Here is a 22,592-nt window from a genome sequence, read left to right as displayed (position 1 = left end):
ACAGAAGAAGCCCAGGAAGCGAGGAATCGAGATTTTAAGCATGTTCAACTATTCAGCTCAAGAAAATGCTCCAGGCAATCACAGAATGAAGATATTTTTAATAGTTTACTTCTATCTTCTGATCCTGTTCTTTCAACTATGCGAAAAAGATGGATTTGTTATGAAACTCTATCATCTCAAAACAAGGAAGATTTAAAGGACTTATATTACCTTCTGGATATGTATACCGATATGACAGATTATTTTATAGAAAATAAGTAGTGTTAGGAATTAACTATATAAGTAGGTTGTAAGAATTAATTGTATTATGTTTAAGATAAACAGTTCAAATAAAAAAAGCTATTATACTAACTGATGATATTGTATTAAATTGTGTTTTATATTTCGGTGGGCGGGAAAGGTAATTTGTGTGGGGTGATTTAGGTGTTGTTGTGCGTGGCTCATAATAAAATTATAATTTTTTTTATTTTATATACAATATTATAATAAAATAATTAACTAAATAATTTTTAAAAATTGTCCAAATATTTTATTCAACACCAAATGTATGTTCTGTCATACTTAATACTAAAATATGAAAAAGATGAAATTAAAGGACACAGGTTTAAATGAACATATTTTTGAATGTAATTGAGATATTGGCTTGAAATTTTTTGTAAAGGGTCGAGAATTTCCATATCTAACTAAAAAATGATATTAAGGGATAAATATAGACTAAATTGTTGTAGCTATCTGCGATCCTATTAAAATTTTGATATAAATCATAGTTTTAGAAATTAAACAAATATGTAATATATGACAAAATCTTTATTTATGAACAAAACTCAATTTCATTTTCAACGCTTGTTAAATTTGTCATTTCAAATAAGAATATGCAAAAAAAAATTTAAAAGGTCAAAGGGCATCCCGCAATTCCCAAAAATAGGAATGAAAATCCCAAAAATGGGATTTTTTACTTTTTTGCCCATAGGGTCCACATTTCTTTCAGGGCTGGGAAAATACTTTTGGAGTAAATAGAAAACATATTGAGGTTTCCAAAACTGCTTTCAGTTTTCTGATCCCAGCTTTGGGATTTTAGAACATGTCGCCCAAAGTTGAAGTTTTGATAAAAAATAGGTCATATTCGGAAGGACGCAGTGGCAACATTTTCAAAAAATAGGACAAGTTTTTTACGCCAAAGCGTTCTGCGTAAAGATACCTTTTAGAAAACTATAAAATTGCTATATGTTCTTAATAAAAATTTTATTTTATTAATAAAAGAGTTAAGACACATTTTTGGCAAAAAAACGCCAAAAATCTAAAATTTTTTGAATTTTTAGATTAAAAAACGTATATTTTTGGATCTGTAAACAATATTGATCTGAAATTTTTTGTATATTATTGGAAATTTTGTTGTCTAACTAACAAGAAAAAATTGAGTCCATTTGGTCCAAAATTACGCCCGGTATTCAAAAAAAGGCGGACCAAGGTATGGTAAATTTTGTATCACTAAATTTTTAAATGCCTATAACTCGGATATTATAAGAGATAAGTAGTATGTCCAAGCATGTTTTTTCAAGATCTCGTCGAGCGCTTTCACAAAATATAAAAATCTTTGTATTTGGGTGAAAAACAAAAAAATGGCACGAGTTTAAAAATTTTACATGTCGTAGGTACGCTACTTTGAGCCGCCACAGCGCCGTCCCTGGGGCATCTGCAGGGTTCATCTTCAAAACTTAAACTCGAATGCTCCTTGGCTACGCTCACGCCAAATTTTATCCCGATCGGATCAGCCGTTTAGAAATGCCAGATTTATTTCCAAAAAATTTCCATTCTGCCCCACTGTGCAGCAGAGTACTGTCTACAATTATTCTGTTTTATCTTTATTGTTAAACTAGAATAATTTAATGTTATTAAAAAAATTGTTCATTTCTTGAAAAAAGCCTTTTTCCAAAAAAGCGCTAAGAGGAAAAAATGATTGTTAAATGGTGCTAAATCAAGCGCCAAAAGCGCTAAATTGGAAACGCCGCGTCTTGTAAATTATACATACATACATACATTTCATCACCAAGGCGAGGATTTTCATGCACTAAAAAATGAAAAATATTCGCTTATAACATGCACTATAATATGGGAAAATATGCACTCAAAATGTGGAAAATATGCACAAAAAATATTTCCTTGTGAAATTTATTTGTTATCACTAATTTTTTTTTTTCTTTTCTCATATTTGAGTAAATTTGTATATATATTTAGAACTTTAGTTTTTGACAACATATACATATATATTTTCTTGAAGACAGAGATACCGCTTTATGTACTCTAATACCAATTTAACAGAATCACGATCTCGTGTCAAGTGACCTAACTCAAAAATCTATTTGAATGAAATTTGCACTAGTATTATTGGATAGTAGCCCAGACACATCTGTCAAGAACATTATCGGCCTGAGTTAGAGTGGGTCAAAGTTGGATATTTTGGTCATACAGGATTTTTTTTAATGAGTGTAACTTTTCACCTATTGGTCCTAGCAAAAATTGCACAAAGGAGTTTAGATAGATATTTCTTTATAACAAATTCTGTGTCCTTATTAAATTCTAAGACGATCTATCCATGTCTGTCCGTCTGTCTGTCTGTTGAAAGCACGATAGAGTCCGAACGGAAAGAGCTAAAGAGTTGAAATTTTCCACAAATATTTCTGATAGGTTTGTTTGATATTGAAAATGGGCAATATCGGTCCACGTTTTCACATAGTCCCCATACAAGAGGCACCCGAAAAACAGCTTTAACAGCCATAACTGCTATAAAAATGGGAGTATAGCGATGAAATTCGACATAAATAAGTTTTAAATGAGCTAAATTCTCTACCAAATTTTATGAGGATCGGTCCACAATTGACCCTCATACATATGTATATGGTCCCCTCCAAAAAATTTCTTTAACGCCCATTACTGGACTCGTATGTCCACAGAAATTCGATATAAATAAGTTTCTTACTAGCAGAAATCTTTCTACCGAATTTTATGAGAATCGGTCCATAATTGACCCTACCTCCCACATTCAAAAAATGACTTTAACGCTTACTGGCTTAAAGATTAAAGCTATGAAATTCGATATACAGAAGAAAGCCAAAGTCTCTCTACCAAATTTTATAATTGACCCTAAAGTTGAACAAAAATATTTTGTTTTTAATAATTAATATTTTGTAAATACGAAAGGGATGTGTCCATAATTGACTTAAGCCCTATTTCAAATATCAACCTAATGTTTATATAGGAGCATTTCATTTACGGCATACGGTTTGATGGTGGGTATACTCTTACATGTTTTTAAATATAATTTGTGTTCGAAAAATTAAAAAATATGCTAAATATGCTATAAAAATATTAGAAATATGCAAAATAAGCAATTTATGCATTTATAACAAAATATGAAAAAATATGCAACAACAAATCGATGCCATTTTGTTGCAAATTCTTTGATTCGAAAAGAAAACTACTTAAAAGTTATTAAATTCATCACTAATGTATTTCTTTCGAATGACAAAACCATAGCGAAGGAAATTGTGTCAATTTACTTTACTGCTCCTAAGTAATATTTGCAAATCTGAAGAGCATGGAAACATATTAATTAGTTTTGTAATTCAACTTTGTTTAAAATGAAATTTTTTTAGTGAACAAGTAAGAGTTCTATATTCGGCTGTGCCGAATCTTATATACCCTTCACCATGATGTGTTCCAAAAAAAAAACAGTCTGTACCAAAAAGTCCTCTTTTATAGGTTATCACTTATTCCGGGCCCTACATACTTAATTTCATGTTTCTAGGTGCAATATTATAGAGAATTCAAAAAGTACCTTTTGTAGAACGAAAAAGTACCAAAAATCCCCTTTTATGTGTTTCCGCCAAATCTGGGCTCTACATACTTAATTTTCAGTTTCTAAGTTCAATATTATAGAAAATTCAAAAAGTACCTTTTGAAAAAAGAAAAAGTACCAAAAATACCCTTTTATACGTTCTTACCTAATCCGGGCTCTACATACTTAATTTCATGGTTCTGGGTTCAATATTATAGAAAATTAAAAAGGACCATTTCCAGAACAAAAAAGTACCAAGAGTCCCCTTTTATGTGTTCTCGCCTAATCCTGGATCTACATAATTAATTTCATGGTTCTAGATTCAATATTATAGAAAATTCAAAAAGTACTTTTTAAAAAACGAAAAAGTACCAAAAAATTACCTTTTATAAGTTCTCACCTAATTTCGACTCTACAAACTTAATTTCATGTTTCTAGGTTCAATATTACAGAGAATCTAAAAAGTACCTTTTGAAAACCCAAAAATCCCCTTTTAATGGTTCTCACCTAATCCGGGCTCTACATACTTAATTTCATGTTTCTAGGTTCAATATTATAAAAAATTCAAAAGGTACCTTTGGCAGAACGAAAAAGTACCAAAAAGTGCCCTTTTATGTGTTCTCGTCTAATCCGGGCTCTACATACTTAATTTCATATTTCTAGATTCAATATTATAGAAAATTCAAAAAGTACCTTTTTTTTTTTTTTTTTTTTTTTTTTTTTCTTGAATTGGAGCGCACAACAGGCCCGATAGTGGCCTAGGTGTATTTCTTCGGATTTGATGTAGTATACATCCTCCTATCAACCTAACCTAACCTTCCGAAAAACGAACAAGTAAGAGTGTTATATTCGGCAATGCCGAATCTTATATACCCACCATCAAACCTCGTTTGACTCGAATGAAAATTACTTATGTCGAATTTCATCTATATACTCGTATTTTTAGGCCAGTTATAAGCGTTAAAGTAATTTTCTGAAGGGGACCTTATATAGGGGGGGTAGGGTCAATTATGGGTCGATCCTCATAAAATTTGGTAGACAGAATTTGGTTCGTATTAAATTTATTTGTGTCGAATTTCATAGCTACAGTCGTATTTTTAAGCCAATAATGAGCGTTGCAGTCATTTTCTGAAAATTTTTTAGATAGATTTTGACTCGTATGAAACTTACTTACTGTCGAATTTTATCTATATACTAGTATTTTTAAGCCAGTAATGAGCGTTAAAGTCATTTTCTGAAGGGGACCTTATATGGGGGGTAGGGTCAATTATGGACCGATCCTTATAGCACAGTGATTTTGGATCACAAGAAACTTACTTATGGAATTTCATCGCTATATTCGTATTTTTAAACAAGTTATGGCTGTTAAAGCTGCTTTTCGAGGGGCCACTTGTATGGGGGCTATCCGAAAACGTGTACCGATATTGCCCATTTTCAATACCAAACAAACCTTATCTGTAAGAAATATTTATGTGAAATTTCAACCCTCTAGCTCTTTCTATTCGGACTCTATCGTGCTTTCAACAGACAGACGGACGGACGGACAGACGAACAGACATGGCTAGATCGTATTAGAATTTAATGAGGACCCAGAATATATATACTTTGGTGGGTATAAAGAGTGCCAAAAAGTTCCCTTTTATGGGTTCTAACTTATGCCAGACTCCACATACTTAATTTCATGTTTCTAGCCAATAACAACACATTAGTGCTGCTCTTGCTCTGCTTTGTTATTATAAACAAGCAATACAATAACAAAATTTACCGTATGATTATTTTGAAATTTTGATGAAATTTTCAGAGGTTGTCTCGGTTTTATGCTCATATCTCCGTTATTTGTGGATCGATTTTGCTGATTTTAAATAGCGATCTTCGCGAAATCATGTCTAACAGAATTATTGAAGATTCGGTTCTCGCCGATATCTGGGGTCCTCTGATTTGAACAAACATGCAGACAGACGGACAGCCAGACGGACATAGCTTAATCGACTCCGCTATCTATAAGGATCCAGAAAACTTTATAGGGTCGAAAAATTATATTATAGAAATTACAAACGGAATGACACCTTCTCGCGAAGGTGAAGGGTATAAAAAAACGATTTTTTTTGTTTAATTTGAAGATTTTTGTAGAAATTTATATTGCAACGCTGATCATAAGTGAGTTTTATAAACACTAGACTTAACCGAAATTTCTCATAACTATTTTTGAAATAATGTAAAATGCATTTTTATTGTTAAGATTATTTTACTTTTCACTTACTTCATTTATCACGACAATGACTTGTGGTAATACAACATCACAAGATATTCGAGGCCGACTTTTATTCCTTATAGCTTGTTTGCAACGTTCTCTTTTAAATTTGGCAGTAGCACTTATAGGATTAATTACAAATATGTGATTTTCCATTTTACATAAATTATTCATGTTTACCAAAAGGTCTTTGGATGCTAATTTGGAGCACATGTTACTTTCGTGCAGTTGATCCCAATATAAACATAGATCTTTTAATTCCAGCAATTTATAAGATACATTATTACTATTGTTTTTAGATCCAGGCATCCAACTGGCATCACAAGTTTGCGCCGAAAGAGATTGTATTCGTATACCAGCAGAAAATGGAAAATTAGGAGCTGTGACTGTATCTTCATATCGTAAATGTACATCAATAATTTTTAACTCCAGATTTTCCAGTATATTTGTAGCTAATGTTGCACCATAGTTTAACCAACTTGAATATGATAACGAGTAATAGCTTTCCACATTACAATCATTTTCTACTCTCCATGTAGCTTCTTTTGCATCCAAAATATTAAGTTTATATTCATATTCGTCTTGTTTTTCTTTTTCATTATCCCAATCATTTACATTTTTAGGTCCGAATACACCATATACACGTTCAATCACAATACACCAGGGAGAAGTTCTAAATTGCCTTACGGGAATCTGTAGTTTAATTTTGCCAATACTGCCAGAAATAGCTTCAACTGGTATTCCAAATGATCTTAACGCATCCTTCCTGATTGGAACATTTTCTAATTCGACTTCACCTATAAACAAATAATATTTTGATTATAAAATTAAATGGTAATATTTTGAATATTTTGAATTAAGTACCCCGTTTCTGTAACTTTTAATGAGAGGTTCTCACAACGCACAATGGTATAGGAAAAAAAAAAGAGGGAAATAATTCGGTAACTTCTAAACGGTTAATCCGATTTTAATGAAATTTGGTATGCACAAAGAGGATGTGTTGTCGAGTTTAGGTTTTGAATTTGGACCTTATAGGCCAACCAGGGGCCCGGCGGGGGGTCCTCAAATTAGGACACCTCGGCTATGTTAAATTTTTATAACGATCCTATTTCTTCATTTGAGTTCTGATTTAAAAAAAATTTCGTATATAGAATCTCCTCATCGAGCACTATAAAAAATGTCTTAGAAACTTTAGATAAGAGGCAACACAAATTACGTTTTTATTGGAAATTTCCAATAAAACAGCTGGCAAAAATATAAAAATAAAAAGAAGAAAACAAAAATTGCCAAACAATAAAAAGAAGAAAACAAAAATTGCCAAACAATTTCTTAAACGAAGATTAAATAAACAAAAAATATAGGTATTTTTTTCACCCGAATTGGAAGTACTTCGGGTTACTAGTTGTGATGAAAATACTTCATTTTTTTTCCACACTTTTTTTGCTGCGCAATTATATTTTGCTGGGAACTAGTAACCCGAAGTGCTTCAAATTCGGGTGAAAACCTATGAATTTTACATTACCGTGTCATTAGAGGGATATTATTCATTTTTGACAACTTTCTACTACATCTATTCTTACTTCCACATTATTTCAATGGCACGTTATGTAAATTTCATTGGTTTTTCACCAAAATTTGAAGTACTTCGAATGTGTTATTTGTAGTGACTTTTCTACATCTCTTTCCTCACTTTTAACAGTGTTTTCATTTGTAGGGATATGTTTGGTTTATAAAAGCGAAAAATATGTAATCGCATTTTTAGATGTCATTAAGATGTCATTTGTAAAGTATGACATCAATTATTTTTTGCTGGGGTATGCGCTTCGATGTCATATAGACCGATTCTAAAGAAATTAATTACATTGATATATGCACTTAACATCTCACTGTTTCGAAATATAGGATTTGTTTCTATATTTTATATTAGTATATCAAAAACATCAACTGGTGTTCAATATAAAGTGTAATATAATGCATCCATTTTGAGAAAACTTGATAGAGTTATTTTGAAACTTATTACATCGAACTTTAACATCATATCTATATTAATAAGAAATTGTTCTACAACAGAGTGATTTTTAAAAACAACAAAAAAAAAAAATAGTTTTATAAAAGTAAACAATTTTTTAATACCTTATAGTAGAGTCAATTATGGACCGGTATTCATACAATTTGGGAGATAATGTTCACATGAAACGTGTCTTACTTCCACTTTATCACGATTGAAATGTTTTTAAGTCAATTATAAATGTTTAAGGAGATGTGGGCTGAGGTCAAGTGTGGTCCATATTAAATTTTATAATAAACAAACCTTATTCAGTTGATTCATCGCTATAACTTTAAGAATGTTTTGTGTGTTATAGTCATTTTCTGACAGAGATTGTTATATGGGTAATTCCAAAATAAATCGACCAAAAACGCTGTTTTAAATTTTTGTCCCCTTAGATTTTCAAATCAGGAGCATATATTCTACTCCTTAATGCGATTTCTATGGCGAATAAATTAGATCCTTAACTTATTCGGTTCATACTTTGTGGGTCTCTAAAGTAGGGAATCTCGGGTATTTTTGTTCAAAATTAGAAATGCTGATAACTGAATACCTTTAAAACAAGTTATCCGATTTTAACAAATGATGTTTCGTTCGGCAGGTCTTCGATTACTCGTTTTTGACATTTCATTAAAATTACATGAGGTCCATATAGTGGAAAATGTCCTGTATTCTTGAATATCTTAAAAAAGGCTATTTTGTTTCTCTTAATTTTTTATGACAAATAGACAAAATTATTGTTATTGCTTTGTAAAAATTTTAGAATGGGATCTTAATGGGTTTGGAAGTTATAGGAGTTTTTATTTAGCTACATTTACAATTTCCATAGGAAATGAATGCCTTTTATACATTTTAACACATTTATGGTCTAATAAATTAAGGTTAAAATGCCGAATAAAGTAAAAATTACCACAGACCATCACAGACCATAATGTTATAAATATGATGGTGAATAATATATGAAATCATGTCTTATATACTTTAAATATTGAAGGTCATAGGTCAGAATAATCAATTTTTTGAAATATCTCCCTTTTCATACATCCTACGAATTTAGGCATTTTGGTTTCAGGCAATTTTTTCGTATTATCAGCAGTTTTAGAGTTATAGTCATTTTTCGTTTATTTGAGATATGATTTTCTTTCCTCAATATATTTTGTACTACAACAATGATACATTTATTTTTTGACGAATAAATATTTTTTTCAGCTGTTTGTGTAAGTTGTGTGGGATACGCCCTTTTAAATTCGACTTTTTTAAAATCGAAAGGGCCTAACAACGGTTTTGTATTTATAGCTTGAAAGCAATTAATGATATAATTACACTGAATTTGGTACATATGTTCTATTTATCGCAAATACAAATCTTGTTGGAAATGTCTAATATCGGTTCATAATTACATCAAAACTAATGGAAAATCCTGAAAATATTTGATTGCTAGATTTACTATGAAACGATCGTGAACAAATTCAACATAAGCATCATTTATTGGCCAAGAATCAGACTGTAAAGTATCGTTAAGATTAGTCCAAATTTCACTCTAGTTCCCATATAACAATCTCTGTTAGAAATTGACTATAACACTCAAAACATTCTTAAAAATGCTACTTAAGCGAGGAATCAACTAAACTAGTATAAGCCTTAATAAAATATTGTTTATTATTTAAGCCCTATATCAAATTTAATGTAGATCAGACCATTTGACCTTAACCCATAACACCTTTAACATTTATAATTGACTTACAAATATTTGAATCGTGATAAAGTGGAACTAGGACACGTTTTATGTAAACTATATCTCTCAAATTATATGAATACCGGTCCATAATGGACTCCACTTTAAGGTATTAAAAACTAGTTTATTTTTAGAAAATTGTTTGAATAAAATTATATTAAGATAAATAAAATTCGAGATAAATTATTTGTTTTAAGAAATTTATATATCTTTCAAATCCTCTACAGTTTAACCCATAATTGAACTAATCCCTCAAAGGAGGACCTATTTTAAAAATCACTCTGATGTTGAAAAATATCGTTTAATATCAATATTATGATAAAGTTCGATGTTATAAGTTTTATAAGTTTTCTCAGAATGCATCCATTATTGGACTTATGCCATTTTATATTGAACACCAGTTAATATTAAAGTGATTTTTCATGTAATAATGTAAGATCTAGATATGTATATAAAAATGAATGTGTGTTTTATAGACAGCTAAACGGCTGGGCCGATTTTTTTGAAATTTTCACAGTGTCTTCCTGTATGTCTGGAACTATAGGTTACTTTTTACTTCAAAATTTCAAGTGGGCGACGTACCACGCCCACATTTAAAAAAAGTATTAAAAGTCGCATATCTCAGAAACTGCAAAAGCTAGAGTCCTAAAATTAGGTATGGAAAACTTTGACATATGAATACATGGGAATGGATACAGTGGGCGTGGCATCTCCCATATAAAAAACCTCTTAAATTGATATATCTGAGGAAATATAACAGCAGTATCAACATGAATGTTTAGGACATAAAATGGGCGGACTTGAAGATGGGGGCTTGACACCTCCCATATGAATTAAATATTCGAATTCGTTTACCTGGTAAACTATTGGAGATAGAATCTTAAAATTAAATGGGCGGACTTTCATAAGGTGGTCTTGGTACCTCCTATACGGATTGAGTATAAAAATTCGTATATCTGAGAAACTATTAGAGCAAAAATCTTAAAATTTTTACGAGCTACTTTGACAGCCATGTGTACATTTGGGTAATAAATTGGGGGACTAAATCTTATGGGACCTCCCATATAAATTAATTTAAAAAATTCGTTTAGTAAACTTCTTAGACCGGCATCCAGGTGCCTATGGTCTACAATACGCTAATATCCGAAATAATTCGAAGAGCGTAAAGTCCCTAATTAATAAAAACGAGTCTTTGTATGTTTAAACAAAGTCTGATTTTATTTTAATATTTTCGGGGTTTATATACTATATTTTTAGTATCCCCTCTCTTATTCTAATTATTATTCTATCTTATTCTAATTACAGTTCTCTTTTCTTATTGGTTAGTACAATTGAGTACTTAAAATGCAACATATGTGCAACATGATACATTTCACTCAATTGCACTTTACATTTGTTGTTTATATGTAATATTGGTGTGTAGCGAAGTGTTGGTACACTACAGAAGTGTTGGTACACTACACCCTCACCCTTAAGAGAAAATTTTGGGGAAAAATTTATGTGAAATTTATATATATGTATAAAACTAATTTGTTATTAATAATAATTATAACTTATTTATTTTTACACTAAATTTTCTTAATTATAATTTTACAATATATGTGTTTTTTTTTTTTTTTTTTTTTATATATATATGTATATTTTTGTCTTAATCTAATATAAGTATTTATATAATATTATTTCTTTTTATATTTAACTAGTATTTGGTTTATATTCTTTTAATAAATTGTTATGGATTTCTTTATGTATACCATTCTGATTTATTACTGAATTTACTCCTTTTCTTTCGATAATAGTAAATGGTCCTATGTAGGGTGACATATGTTTTTTTCTGTTTTCTACTTTTAATAAAACTTGATCTCCTATTTCTAAGTTAAGTTTTTTATGATATTTGTTAGCATAATTAAATGTACGTTTTTCTTTAACCTTGACCGTCAATTCCCTTGCTTTATTTAGTGCATATTGCAATTTGACACGCAGTTCATTGATATAATTGTCGTAGTCGTAAAATTTTGTTTTGTCATTGTTTATTTTGTCAGTGGGTAAACTTGGTAATTTGCCGTAAACTAGTTCATATGGTGAATAACCAGTGTCTACATGTGGTGTCGTATTGTAAGCAAAAGTGAAATATGAAATCCATTTGTCCCATTCATTGTCATTTACAAATGATAGTAGGAATTCATTTAAGGTTCTATGATTACGTTCAAGTGCACCTATAGTTTGGTGATGATATGGTGACGAAAATGTTTGTTTTATATTTAATAATGTGCATATGTTATTCATCAATTCATTGTTAAATTCCGTTCGTTTGTCGGACTTTAATATTTTAAAGTGGCCGTATTTAAGTATGAACTCTTCTACTAGTGTTTTTGCTGTAGTTTTAGCGTCTTTTGTTGACATCGGGTAGGCAACTACAAATTTTGTAAGATCGCATTGCATTGTAAGAATATATCTTTTGTCGTTTGATATCCTTAGTGGTCCAATGGTGTCTATTGATACTACTTCAAAGGCTTTGCACGGGGTTATAGTTGTTGTTAAGGGTTCTTTTGTGTGTTTTGTTTGTTTATTTCTCGAGCATTTATCGCAGTTTGATATGAATTTCTTTACCATTTGATTCATTTTTCTCCATATATATCTTTGCTTCAGTTTGTTGATTGTTTTTCTGACTCCTAAGTGTCCTCCATGTGTTGAGTTGTGGTATTCATCTATCAGCTTGTATTTAGTTAAAATATCTTCAATTTGTTGTGGGGCGTTGTATATTATAATTTCCAATTTTGGTTTTTTTTTATTTATTTCTATATTGTTATATGCTTTCTTAAAGTCTTCTTTGTCGAAATATCGGAATATTTCGTCATTATTTGTGATAGCTAATTTATCTATCTTTTCTGAATACATTCTGGATGCTAATTTCTTCAAATGCGACTCTAGTGTCGATGAATTTTCATTAGTTCCTTCACTATTAGTATAATCATCTTCATTCGTGGTGTGCTTCCTCAAATTTGAATCTTGATTCATTGATTTATCGCTACATCTCACATGTACATTATTATTTTCAATATTTATTTTTGTATTTTTAGCATTTCTATCTATATTAAATTTTAGTTTCATTACATTCTTAATATCATTTATGGATATACATTCCCATATTCGTAAATTTTTATTATTCATATTTTTCTCAGTATTTTTCTTTTCATTGTTCTCTCCGTTATTTGACGTGTTTTGTATTTTATTTGACATTCCCCTTGTTATAACTAATGTTCTTTTTGCTTTTTCATCAATGTGTAATGGTATCATTTGTTTTAAAATATCTGAATCAATCTGGATCCTTGATAAAGCATCGGCGTTGGTATTCATTTTACCCTTTTTATATATTATTTCAAAATCGTAATCGCATAAGTCTAGTCGAATTCTGGTCATTTTTGATGATGGATTTTTATGTGAAAATAGAGATACTAGTGGTCTATGATCAGTAACTACTGTGAATTTCCTTCCATATAGATATGGTCGAAAGAAATTGATTCCCCAGTGAATAGCTAATAATTCTTTTTCTATTACAGGTTTGTTTAAATCATGTTTTTGTAATGATTTACTAGCATACGATATTGGTAGATCTTTACCAATTTCTCCTTGTGATAATACTGCTCCTAATGCGTAGTTTGATGCGTCTGTTGTTAGTATAAATGTTTTTTCGAAATTCGGATATTGAAGAACTGGTGGTTGTGTTAATTTTTCTTTCAAAGTGTCGAATGCATGTTGACATTTTTCATCCCACTTAAATTTGGTGTTTTTCTTCAGTAACGCATTTAAATGTTGGGCTATATCTGCGAAGTTAGGTATGAATCTTCTGTAATAATTACAGAATGCTACGAATCGTCGTACGTCATCTACGTTTTTTGGAATGGGATACTCGTTTATTGTTTTGTGTTTCATTGGATCGGTTTTTATGCCATCTCGTGTAATTAGGTGACCTAAGTAAACAACTTCTGGACATAAGAAATTACATTTATCTGCATTTAATTTTAAATTGTATTTCCTTAGTCGTTCGAGTACACGAATTAAGTTTTCATTGTGATGATTTAAGCTGCAGCCGAATATTATGATGTCATCAACGTATAAGAAAGCTTCTGTTTCTAAACCTGTTAGTGCTATTGTTAACATTCTTTGGAAACTGTTGGAAGAAATTTTGAGTCCAAATGGCAATCTTTTAAACTGGTAATGTCCATTTGATGTGGAGAATGCAGTAAGTGGTCTGGATTGTTCGTGGAGTTCTATCTGATGAAATGAACTAGTCATATCCAACGTAGAAAACCATTTTGCACGTCCTAGTTTATCAAGTATATCCTCTAACCGTGTTAGTGGAAACTTGTCGTTTACAATTTTGTCGTTGAGTTTTCTAAAATCAACAACTACTCGCCATTTCTTCTTGTCTGCAACATTTTTCTTCGGTACAAGTAGCAAAGGTGCATTGTATGGACTTTTTGAATCTTCTATTATGTCATCTTTAAGCATTTGTTCTACTTGTTCTTTAATGACGTTTGAATGTGCATGCGGCAGTCTATAGTTCTTTATGAAAACTGGTGTATTGTCTGTCGTTTCTATTTTTTGAGTATAGAAATTGTTCGTTGTTAGTGGTTCATCCTCCAAATGGAAAATTTCTTGATATTCTTCAAAAATATTATATAGTGTTTCCACTGCTTTTTCATCACTGCAGTTTATTTTTATTTTTTCTTTAAGTGTTTGAAAACGTTTAGCAGAGTTTTGTGTTTGTTTATATGATAATATGACATAATTTTCAAGTGGTTCGGTTTCCAATGTTATATTTTTGATAACTGCCTCATTGTTGTTTGTGTTTAATATTTTAATGTGTGACATTCCACTTTTGGGTACTATTGCATTGCTTATAAAAACGCCTGTTGCTATTTCTTTGTTTTTAATTACTGTGTCGGCATTGAAGTTTAATTTCACAGGGTGTATTATTTCAGTTCTGGGTGGTATTCTCACTGTAAGTGTGTCAAGTGGTTTGGAATGCATGGGTAATGTTATTATATTCTCATCATCGTTTAATGACAAAGTAAATGTTTCATAATCGATTTTACATAGAAATCTTTTTAGAAAATCTCTGCCAATTATTCCGTCTGTTTCTATTGGAAATTTATTTTCGACCAGTTGGAATTTGTGTGTATAAGTATTGTTACCAATTGCTAATTTTAAACTGATGGTTCCCATTGAATAAATTTCTTCCTCTGAAATGCCTGTTAGCTTGCATTTCTCATCAGTATTGTACTCTTCGTTGTTTAGCTGTTTTGTTACCTTGCACAGTGAAATATCTGCGCCAGTATCTACCAGAAATGTTAACTTGTGACTTTTGTGTTGTAGTATTACGAAATTTGTATTTTTATTTGTTATTTTGTATACTTTTAGTTTTGGCTGTCTGGAATATCGTTGTATTCCGAGCCTTCGCAGTTTCCCTGGTTTTCGATAAGTCTTATGTTCTGTGGTTGGCTTCTGTAGTTATTTCTGTTGTAATTGTTGTTTCTATAGCTTTGTTCATTTCGATTTTGGTATTGGTTATTTCTGTTGAAGTTATTGTTCCTGTTGTTGTAGCTGTTGTTATTCCGATTGAAATTATTGTTGTTTCTGCTAACATTGTTGTTGTTCCGATTAAAGTTGTCATTGTTTCTGTTAAAATTGTTGTTTCTGTTGAAATTATTGGATCTGCTGAAGTTGTTATATCTGTTCTGATAGTTTTGTGATGAATGCGATCTGTAGTGCATTACTTGGGCTTCGTTTGTTCTTTCTATCTCAATTGCTAAGTTAATTGCTTCCATAAGAGTTTTTGGTTGTGCAGCAAATACGGTTTGCTTTAGGTGATCATTCAATCCATTTTTGAACAGGTTTAAGGCATATGACTCGTTCACCTTCTCTATAGCTTGTCTTTCTAAATTTGTTATACTGTTTCCTAATTCTTGAATCTGTAGCTTGTTTAGTTCGGATATTTCCTTGAGCAATTTGTCCCTAAATACATGTACAGGACAACTGTATTGGCTTATGTTTGTTAGATTTGTGTAAATTTGGGAGACTGTTGTTTTTGATTTAAATTTCTCTTTTAGGTTGTTGCACAAAGATGCATAATCCGTAGGTTCAGGGCTAGTTCCTAATATTGTTTTTACCTTAGGATTAAGTTTTATGTGATATACTACTTCTATAAATTGTCGTTTACCTTCTGTATTTAGAGAATTATATAACAATTCTACTATTTTTAAAAATCCGTCTAACTCGCTATGTTTGCCTGTAAAAATTGGCACCACTTTCAGTGTTGTTTCTATGTTAAAATCTGCCATTTTTGTGTTCTCCTTTTCAGTTATTTGTTTTATTAATAAATTCTTTGTTTTAGTGTATAATTCTAATGTTTCTTTTCGTAACTGTTCTTCTGAAGGTTTTGTTTCTAGTTTATCTAAGTCTTCTATGTATTTTTCTAACTCTGTTATCTTACTATTTATTGTCTCTGTGGTATATTTTCTATTCGCTGATTTTTTTATATTTGAATATATTCTATATATATTGTCTTTTATTTCTTCCATTTATACAGTGGTATTATTTATTTCTCTTTTTATATAATTTTTTATATAAATTTTTAATTTGTATATCCCATAACTTATTATTATTATTACAATTATGTAAACTATAAATTTTTCTATATTATTATTATTATTATTATTGTTATTTATATTTAATTGTTCCTGGCTTTGGAACCACATTTCTTTTTGTTTTTTAAAGTATCTTTTATCTTATCTATTTCTGCATATATATTTGTTGCTATTTCCCAAGCTGGTGGGTTTGCCTCATCTTTAATGATGTTTTTTAAATAGCTCAGTTTCTTCTTTAATGCCTTTATTCGTCCTCCCCTCTTCTTTTTTGGCGCTTCTTTTTTTTACGATCGGTATGACTGTCCTTTCTTGGTCCTTCTTCCTCGCCTGTCTCGCAAAGTATTCCTCGATTGTTAGTCTTTTCGGTCCCTGGTTCATTTGAAATTGAATTTTCTTCTTATTTGGGTCCGTATGCAGGATCGCCATGTAATGGGTTTGTATCTTTACCTTTTCTTCTTAGACCGGCATCCAGGTGCCTATGATCTACAATACGCTAATATCCGAAATAATTCGAAGAGCGTAAAGTCCCTAATTAATAAAAACGAGTCTTTGTATGTTTAAACAAAGTCTGATTTTATTTTAATATTTTCGGGGTTTATATACTATATTTTTAGTATCCCCTCTCTTATTCTAATTATTATTCTATCTTATTCTAATTACAGTTCTCTTTTCTTATTGGTTAGTACAATTGAGTACTTAAAATGCAACATATGTGCAACATGATACATTTCACTCAATTGCACTTTACATTTGTTGTTTATATGTAATATTGGTGTGTAGCGAAGTGTTGGTACACTACAGAAGTGTTGGTACACTACACTAGATTCTTAAAATTTTGTACAAAGAATTTTAATATCTATTTGAACATTTGGGAGAAAAATTAACGGGCTTTTATTACGAAGGCTTGACTCCTACCATGTGAATTAAGTACAAAAATTCGCGTATCGGGGATATAATAATAAATTGGCGGGCTTTCAATAGGGACTTGGCGCATAGAACAAAAATATCTGGAACTGTCAGAGCAAAAATCGTAAAGTGGGTTTTTTATTTTTATTAATTGACTTTAGGATAGCAAATCACACTGGGTATAGCTAGTATAGATATAAATTTTAATATTTCAAAACAGTTAAATGTTGAATATATCGATGAACATAATTTCTATAAAATCGGTCCATATCATATGGAAGCGCATACCTGAATATAGCATTACTAGCTGCGTGTATCCGGTGTTGCCCGGGTTTCTTCGAAAAGTAAAAATAATATTTTTCTATCTGTAATGACTATACTTTTTTTAAGTTGATGTCAAAATTTAGCTTATAACGATAAAATAGTTATTATATTTTTCTGCATTTTATTAATCCTTAAAGTCAGTTGCTGGACCAAAAAGTCCCTTAAAAATTTACAAATTGAAAATGAGCTTAAATTAGAAACTTTTTTTGAGAAATTATACTAAAATCAGAATTTTCAATCACTGGTAGGGAACTAAGGACACTTTCAAATTATTTTTTTTATTTTTCCCATGTGCAGTAGATTTAAAGAACTGTTCAGTTTAAATTTGGTCACACTGTACTTTGATTTGTAGTGCAACTGGTGTAAAGAGACAAAAGTCTTAGAGGCATCTTATTAACTACAAAAATACGTACCATTAACCGTACAAAGTTTCAAGCGATTTTCTTGCTGTTTGAAAAAGTACATGCAATTGAAGAAATTCTAAAATGGTTATGAAAAATTATGCATAAATTCATGGAAAATCGTAGGAAAATATGAAGAATCCTTGAATCTTGCCAGAGAAAACAAAACAACTTTTAATTTGACAATTTTGAGTTCATTAAAGAGTAAAACCACCATTTTTGTCTCATCGTTGTTTCTCAAAAATACATCCATTTATACAAAATTATGTTTAAAAATATTATTTTTATTCATTAGCTTTTATGCATCCACACTAAAGTTTTAGCTGGATTAAAAACAATTTCGGAATTTTTTAATGGAAAATGTGTGCTGGAATTATTCAAAATCATTATTTAATTTCCAAAGCTTGGAATAAATACGGCGCTAATACAGAAAAAGTTGTGAAGAATTTTTGGTTGATAATTTTCTAAAAGTATAAAAAGATATCGAAAGATGAACTTATCCAAATTGTATATGAACAATGCTTTATATGCATCTTTTGAGAGGTCTACCTATAAAAGATTTGCAAAAGTGCTGTCTTTAAGGACACTCTAATATCAATAAGAAATAATACAAAAAGGATTATAATTAGTTTTATTAAAAGAATTTGTCTTCCTTTTTTTAATATATTACCTTAAGACGATATGCACTCTAGAAGTGCTCTTTAAGGCTTCAATATGACGAATGTCTTATAACTACTTATTTCTAAGTATAGAGGCTAACAAAGTTTAAATACAGTTAGCGGTTTACTCGTTAGTTTTATTATAGTTTTCCATCAAAGATATAAACTAATGGAAGTAAATCATTAGGATTTACACTTACAGAAAAATACCGCAAATAATCGATTTGTACTTAAACATTGCCGATCCCCTTGCAACACTTAAGGTGTTGTAATAAAATAAATGTCGAGCCATTAAGGGCACCCGTGGACCAGAGATACAAGCCGAGACGGCTCAAATCGGCGGCGGCTGGCCGCCGGTAATATTTTGCAAGCCGCGCCGCCGCCGATTTCTTTCGGCTCAAAAGCTAAGCCGGCTTAAACGTAGCCGCTGATAAATATTGGAATCGCACATGTATTTCAGAAAATAATTTCACCAATTTGAATAGAGTTGCCACTATTTTAAATTCTTATGGCAAATTGAAAAAAGTTGCCACACAATATTGTGCTAATATTAAAAGAGTGAAAACTACTATAAATGTCCATTTTCTTCAGAAAAAACCTTATATAGAGATAGGTTTCTATATAACGGACTATTATACAGAGATTTTTCAATATAATAAACGCTTATAAGCTCAATTTCTGAAGAAAAACTTAAATTGAGGCGACAATTTAGCCGCCGCCGCCGACCTAAAATGGTTGCGCCGCCGCCGCCGATCATTTTGCATCGGCTGGTATCTCTGCCGTGGACCCCATTCAATGATGTTTTAATTATGGTGGATCATTAAGGCCTCCAGTTTTTACTAATTGGGTCATTAAGGTCCCGTTTGAGCCATGATGAGACTCCGGTTAAGCCGCCTAGGCTCTTGCTCCTCGTAAAAGGTTACAATGGGTTTGCACGTAGTGCCCTGTCGTAGACGATATAAAAATGAATGCTTTATACACGACTTTAGTTAGTAGCGGTTGTGTTACAGATTGGTAAACTAACTTCCTACATCATTTGGGTTCATTACTATTCCATGTTGGAATGTAGCTATTTTTATTTGGCCTATATCTTTCCTTCATCGGCGGAGAATTCAGACTCTTTACAGGACCGATTAATATCCAACCAAATACGGTTTTTTGAGACAATAATGATCCTAGTACGTTTGTTTTAATTCCTAATAATATTTCTACAGGGCTGCTTCCGAAAGGATTCGAATCTGCGAAATGAAGATTTGGTAATTTGTCGGCATTGACCGATACCGAAGATAAATTTCCCGAAATGCTTGGTCCAGCTCTGATTGGTTTAAGTTTGCTATTTTCATGGTTCTCTAATTTCGTGAATTTTTTTTTAAATTTTCGTGCGATTTAAAGCTACTAAAAAGCCTTAAAACCTACAAACTTTTAAAGCTAAGTATAATTTTTATAATAGTAGTCTTAGTTTATTCATATCAAGTGAAATATCGTTTATTAAATTGAATTAAAATTCTTTACATTAGAACAACAACATATTAATCTGTTGTCATTTTCTCCTTATTTCTTAGGGCACTGGCACACGTTCAATATATATTGATCAATATGAATCACGACCCATTTTAATAGTTTGATGAATACCTCGATATGCTACACGTTATCGCGTCAGTATTTTCATTATTTCGTGCTACACGGGTCGTACGATGATAACAAGAATGCCGCGAAAACTCCAAATTCATACAAATTTAGAAAAAATTTATTATCTTTTATATTTTTTATTAACATTTAAAAAAATATTTGACTTTGTTTTTTTTTATTTTATTTATTTTTCCGAATTTTACAAATGTATCGTGATTGATATCACAAAACATGCTACACGTTCAATATTTATCACGTAATCCATTATAAATATTGATACAAATTTTGGATTTCAGAAAATTGGGGTTTTCTGTGATATGGAACACGATCCGTCAATATTACATGCTACACGTTCAATACATATCACAATACAGCAAATATCACGATATATATTGAACGTGTGACACTGCCCTTATATATATGTATATTTGTTTGTTTTTATCAACAACAAATATACGGTGCAAATATACTTACAACCACACAATATCATCCGTGTCAAATCTCACTACTTCGAAATACATTTGTGGCTTGACTAGATATTTATTTACAACGCCATCTGTTCGAAATACATTTGTGGCTTGACTAGATATTTATTTACAACGCCATCTATTGTTGAATAGCTTCTAAACTATCTAACAAACATATTTCCCTAAATTGTTCCTTATAAAGGACTGTTTAAATTAAAATTTATTTAAAAGTTATAAGGATGAATTTGATAAAATCTGTAAAGATTTTGTATCCCTTCAAGATAAATTTTTAAAATACGGTGAACTATTTACTAACTACCCTAATTTGGAAAAATTTAGAAATGTTCAGAATCCAAAACGCAAAAAAACTTTGGATAAATCCCCAATTATTCCCTTAATAGATCATTCCTCATCAAATGCGCCTCCAACAAATTGTGATAATGGTGATTTTCCTTCAACATCGGCTGTGCCAACAATTCAATTTAATGTTAATTCAGGTGAATCCACACCAATTGCTTCTCCTAAGTTATCCTTATTGGAACTTAATGTTAACGTATCGAGTCAATTACCCCCTCCGGAAAATAATTTACAAATCAGGCTTTAGATGTTCCAATAAATGAAGGACCTAAACCTAATAATAATCCATCTACTGAACCTAGACAACTTCGAATCATTCCACCCAGGAAGACGATTATTGTTATTCGGTTCTATCATGACATAAGATGATGATATAAAGTTTTACATAAAAACTAAACTTAATAAAGCTATTACTGATGTTCTTGTTTATAAAATAAACTAACTCAGCGAAGAGAGCATCATTTAAAATTATTGTTCCAGTTGAGTTATTTGATGGAATTGTTAATCCAGATTTCTGGCCATAAAATGCAATGATTCGAGAATTCATTTATCGCGACGAAAACGTTGCACACTTGCCTATTGCCGTACGACAAAGTCCAAAAAACTAAATTATTGGTCAGATTTCAAAATTGTTTATCAAAACGTTAACAGAATAAATACTAAACTACATGACCTCTTCCAAAATAGTTATACGTTCGAATTCCAGGTATTGTTATTTAATGAGACTTTAAATAATAATATATTCAACTCTGAAATATTATGTGACAAATATCAAATTTTCCGACGAGATAGATTCGGTAAATTAGGTGGTGGTATCCTAATTGCTGTATTGAATAACTATACTGCAGAAGAACTTGTTATTGACAATACGCTAAATATTGAATTTGAAGCTGTTGTTATAAAAACTGATAAAAGTTCTATATATGTTACATAGCTGTAAAGTGTGAATAATTTTATACTAAATATTTAAAAAAAATTAATTATTTTTAAAATTTAGTATACTGGAAAGGTATAATAAATTCAACATTTGAATGTCTTACTTGTTTTTTAAGGATTAGTTTGATTATATAGGAAAAATGTATTACACTATCTTTAATTTATACATTTGTTGTATAAATAAAAGAATTTCTTTACAACTACTTGTAACAAAAATTGTTAAGAGTTGATTAAAATTTTTCGTATTTAAATGTATTTTGTTTGAATAATTCTAATCGTTAAAAAATTTTATAAATAAAATTATTCAAACTTTTATTAAATTTTTTGTATTCAAATAAAATAAGTTAGACTTTTATTTCAATTTATGATATTCAAATATAAAATATGTACCAGATATA

At 30.6% G+C, this 22,592-nt stretch overlaps 1 protein-coding gene across 1 annotated transcript in view; it reads right to left on the bottom strand.

Moving 5' to 3' along the window:
• The window catches only part of LOC119601640 (vacuolar protein sorting-associated protein 13D-like), a 275,471-nt gene that overhangs the window by 198,525 nt on the left and 54,354 nt on the right, over positions 1 to 22,592 (bottom strand). Inside the window, exon 2 of the mRNA XM_037952697.1 lies at positions 6,096 to 6,883. Within this exon, the coding sequence (XP_037808625.1) occupies positions 6,096 to 6,883 (788 nt within the window). The remainder of the gene's footprint in view (positions 1 to 6,095; positions 6,884 to 22,592) is intronic.

This window comes from Lucilia sericata, unplaced genomic scaffold (assembly GCF_015586225.1).
Source record: "Lucilia sericata isolate MDLA Ls3-8-SP2 unplaced genomic scaffold, ASM1558622v1 Contig000182F_arrow, whole genome shotgun sequence".
NCBI classification, from domain to species: Eukaryota; Metazoa; Arthropoda; class Insecta; order Diptera; family Calliphoridae; genus Lucilia; species Lucilia sericata.
This window is presented reverse-complemented; position numbering and strand designations above follow the sequence as displayed.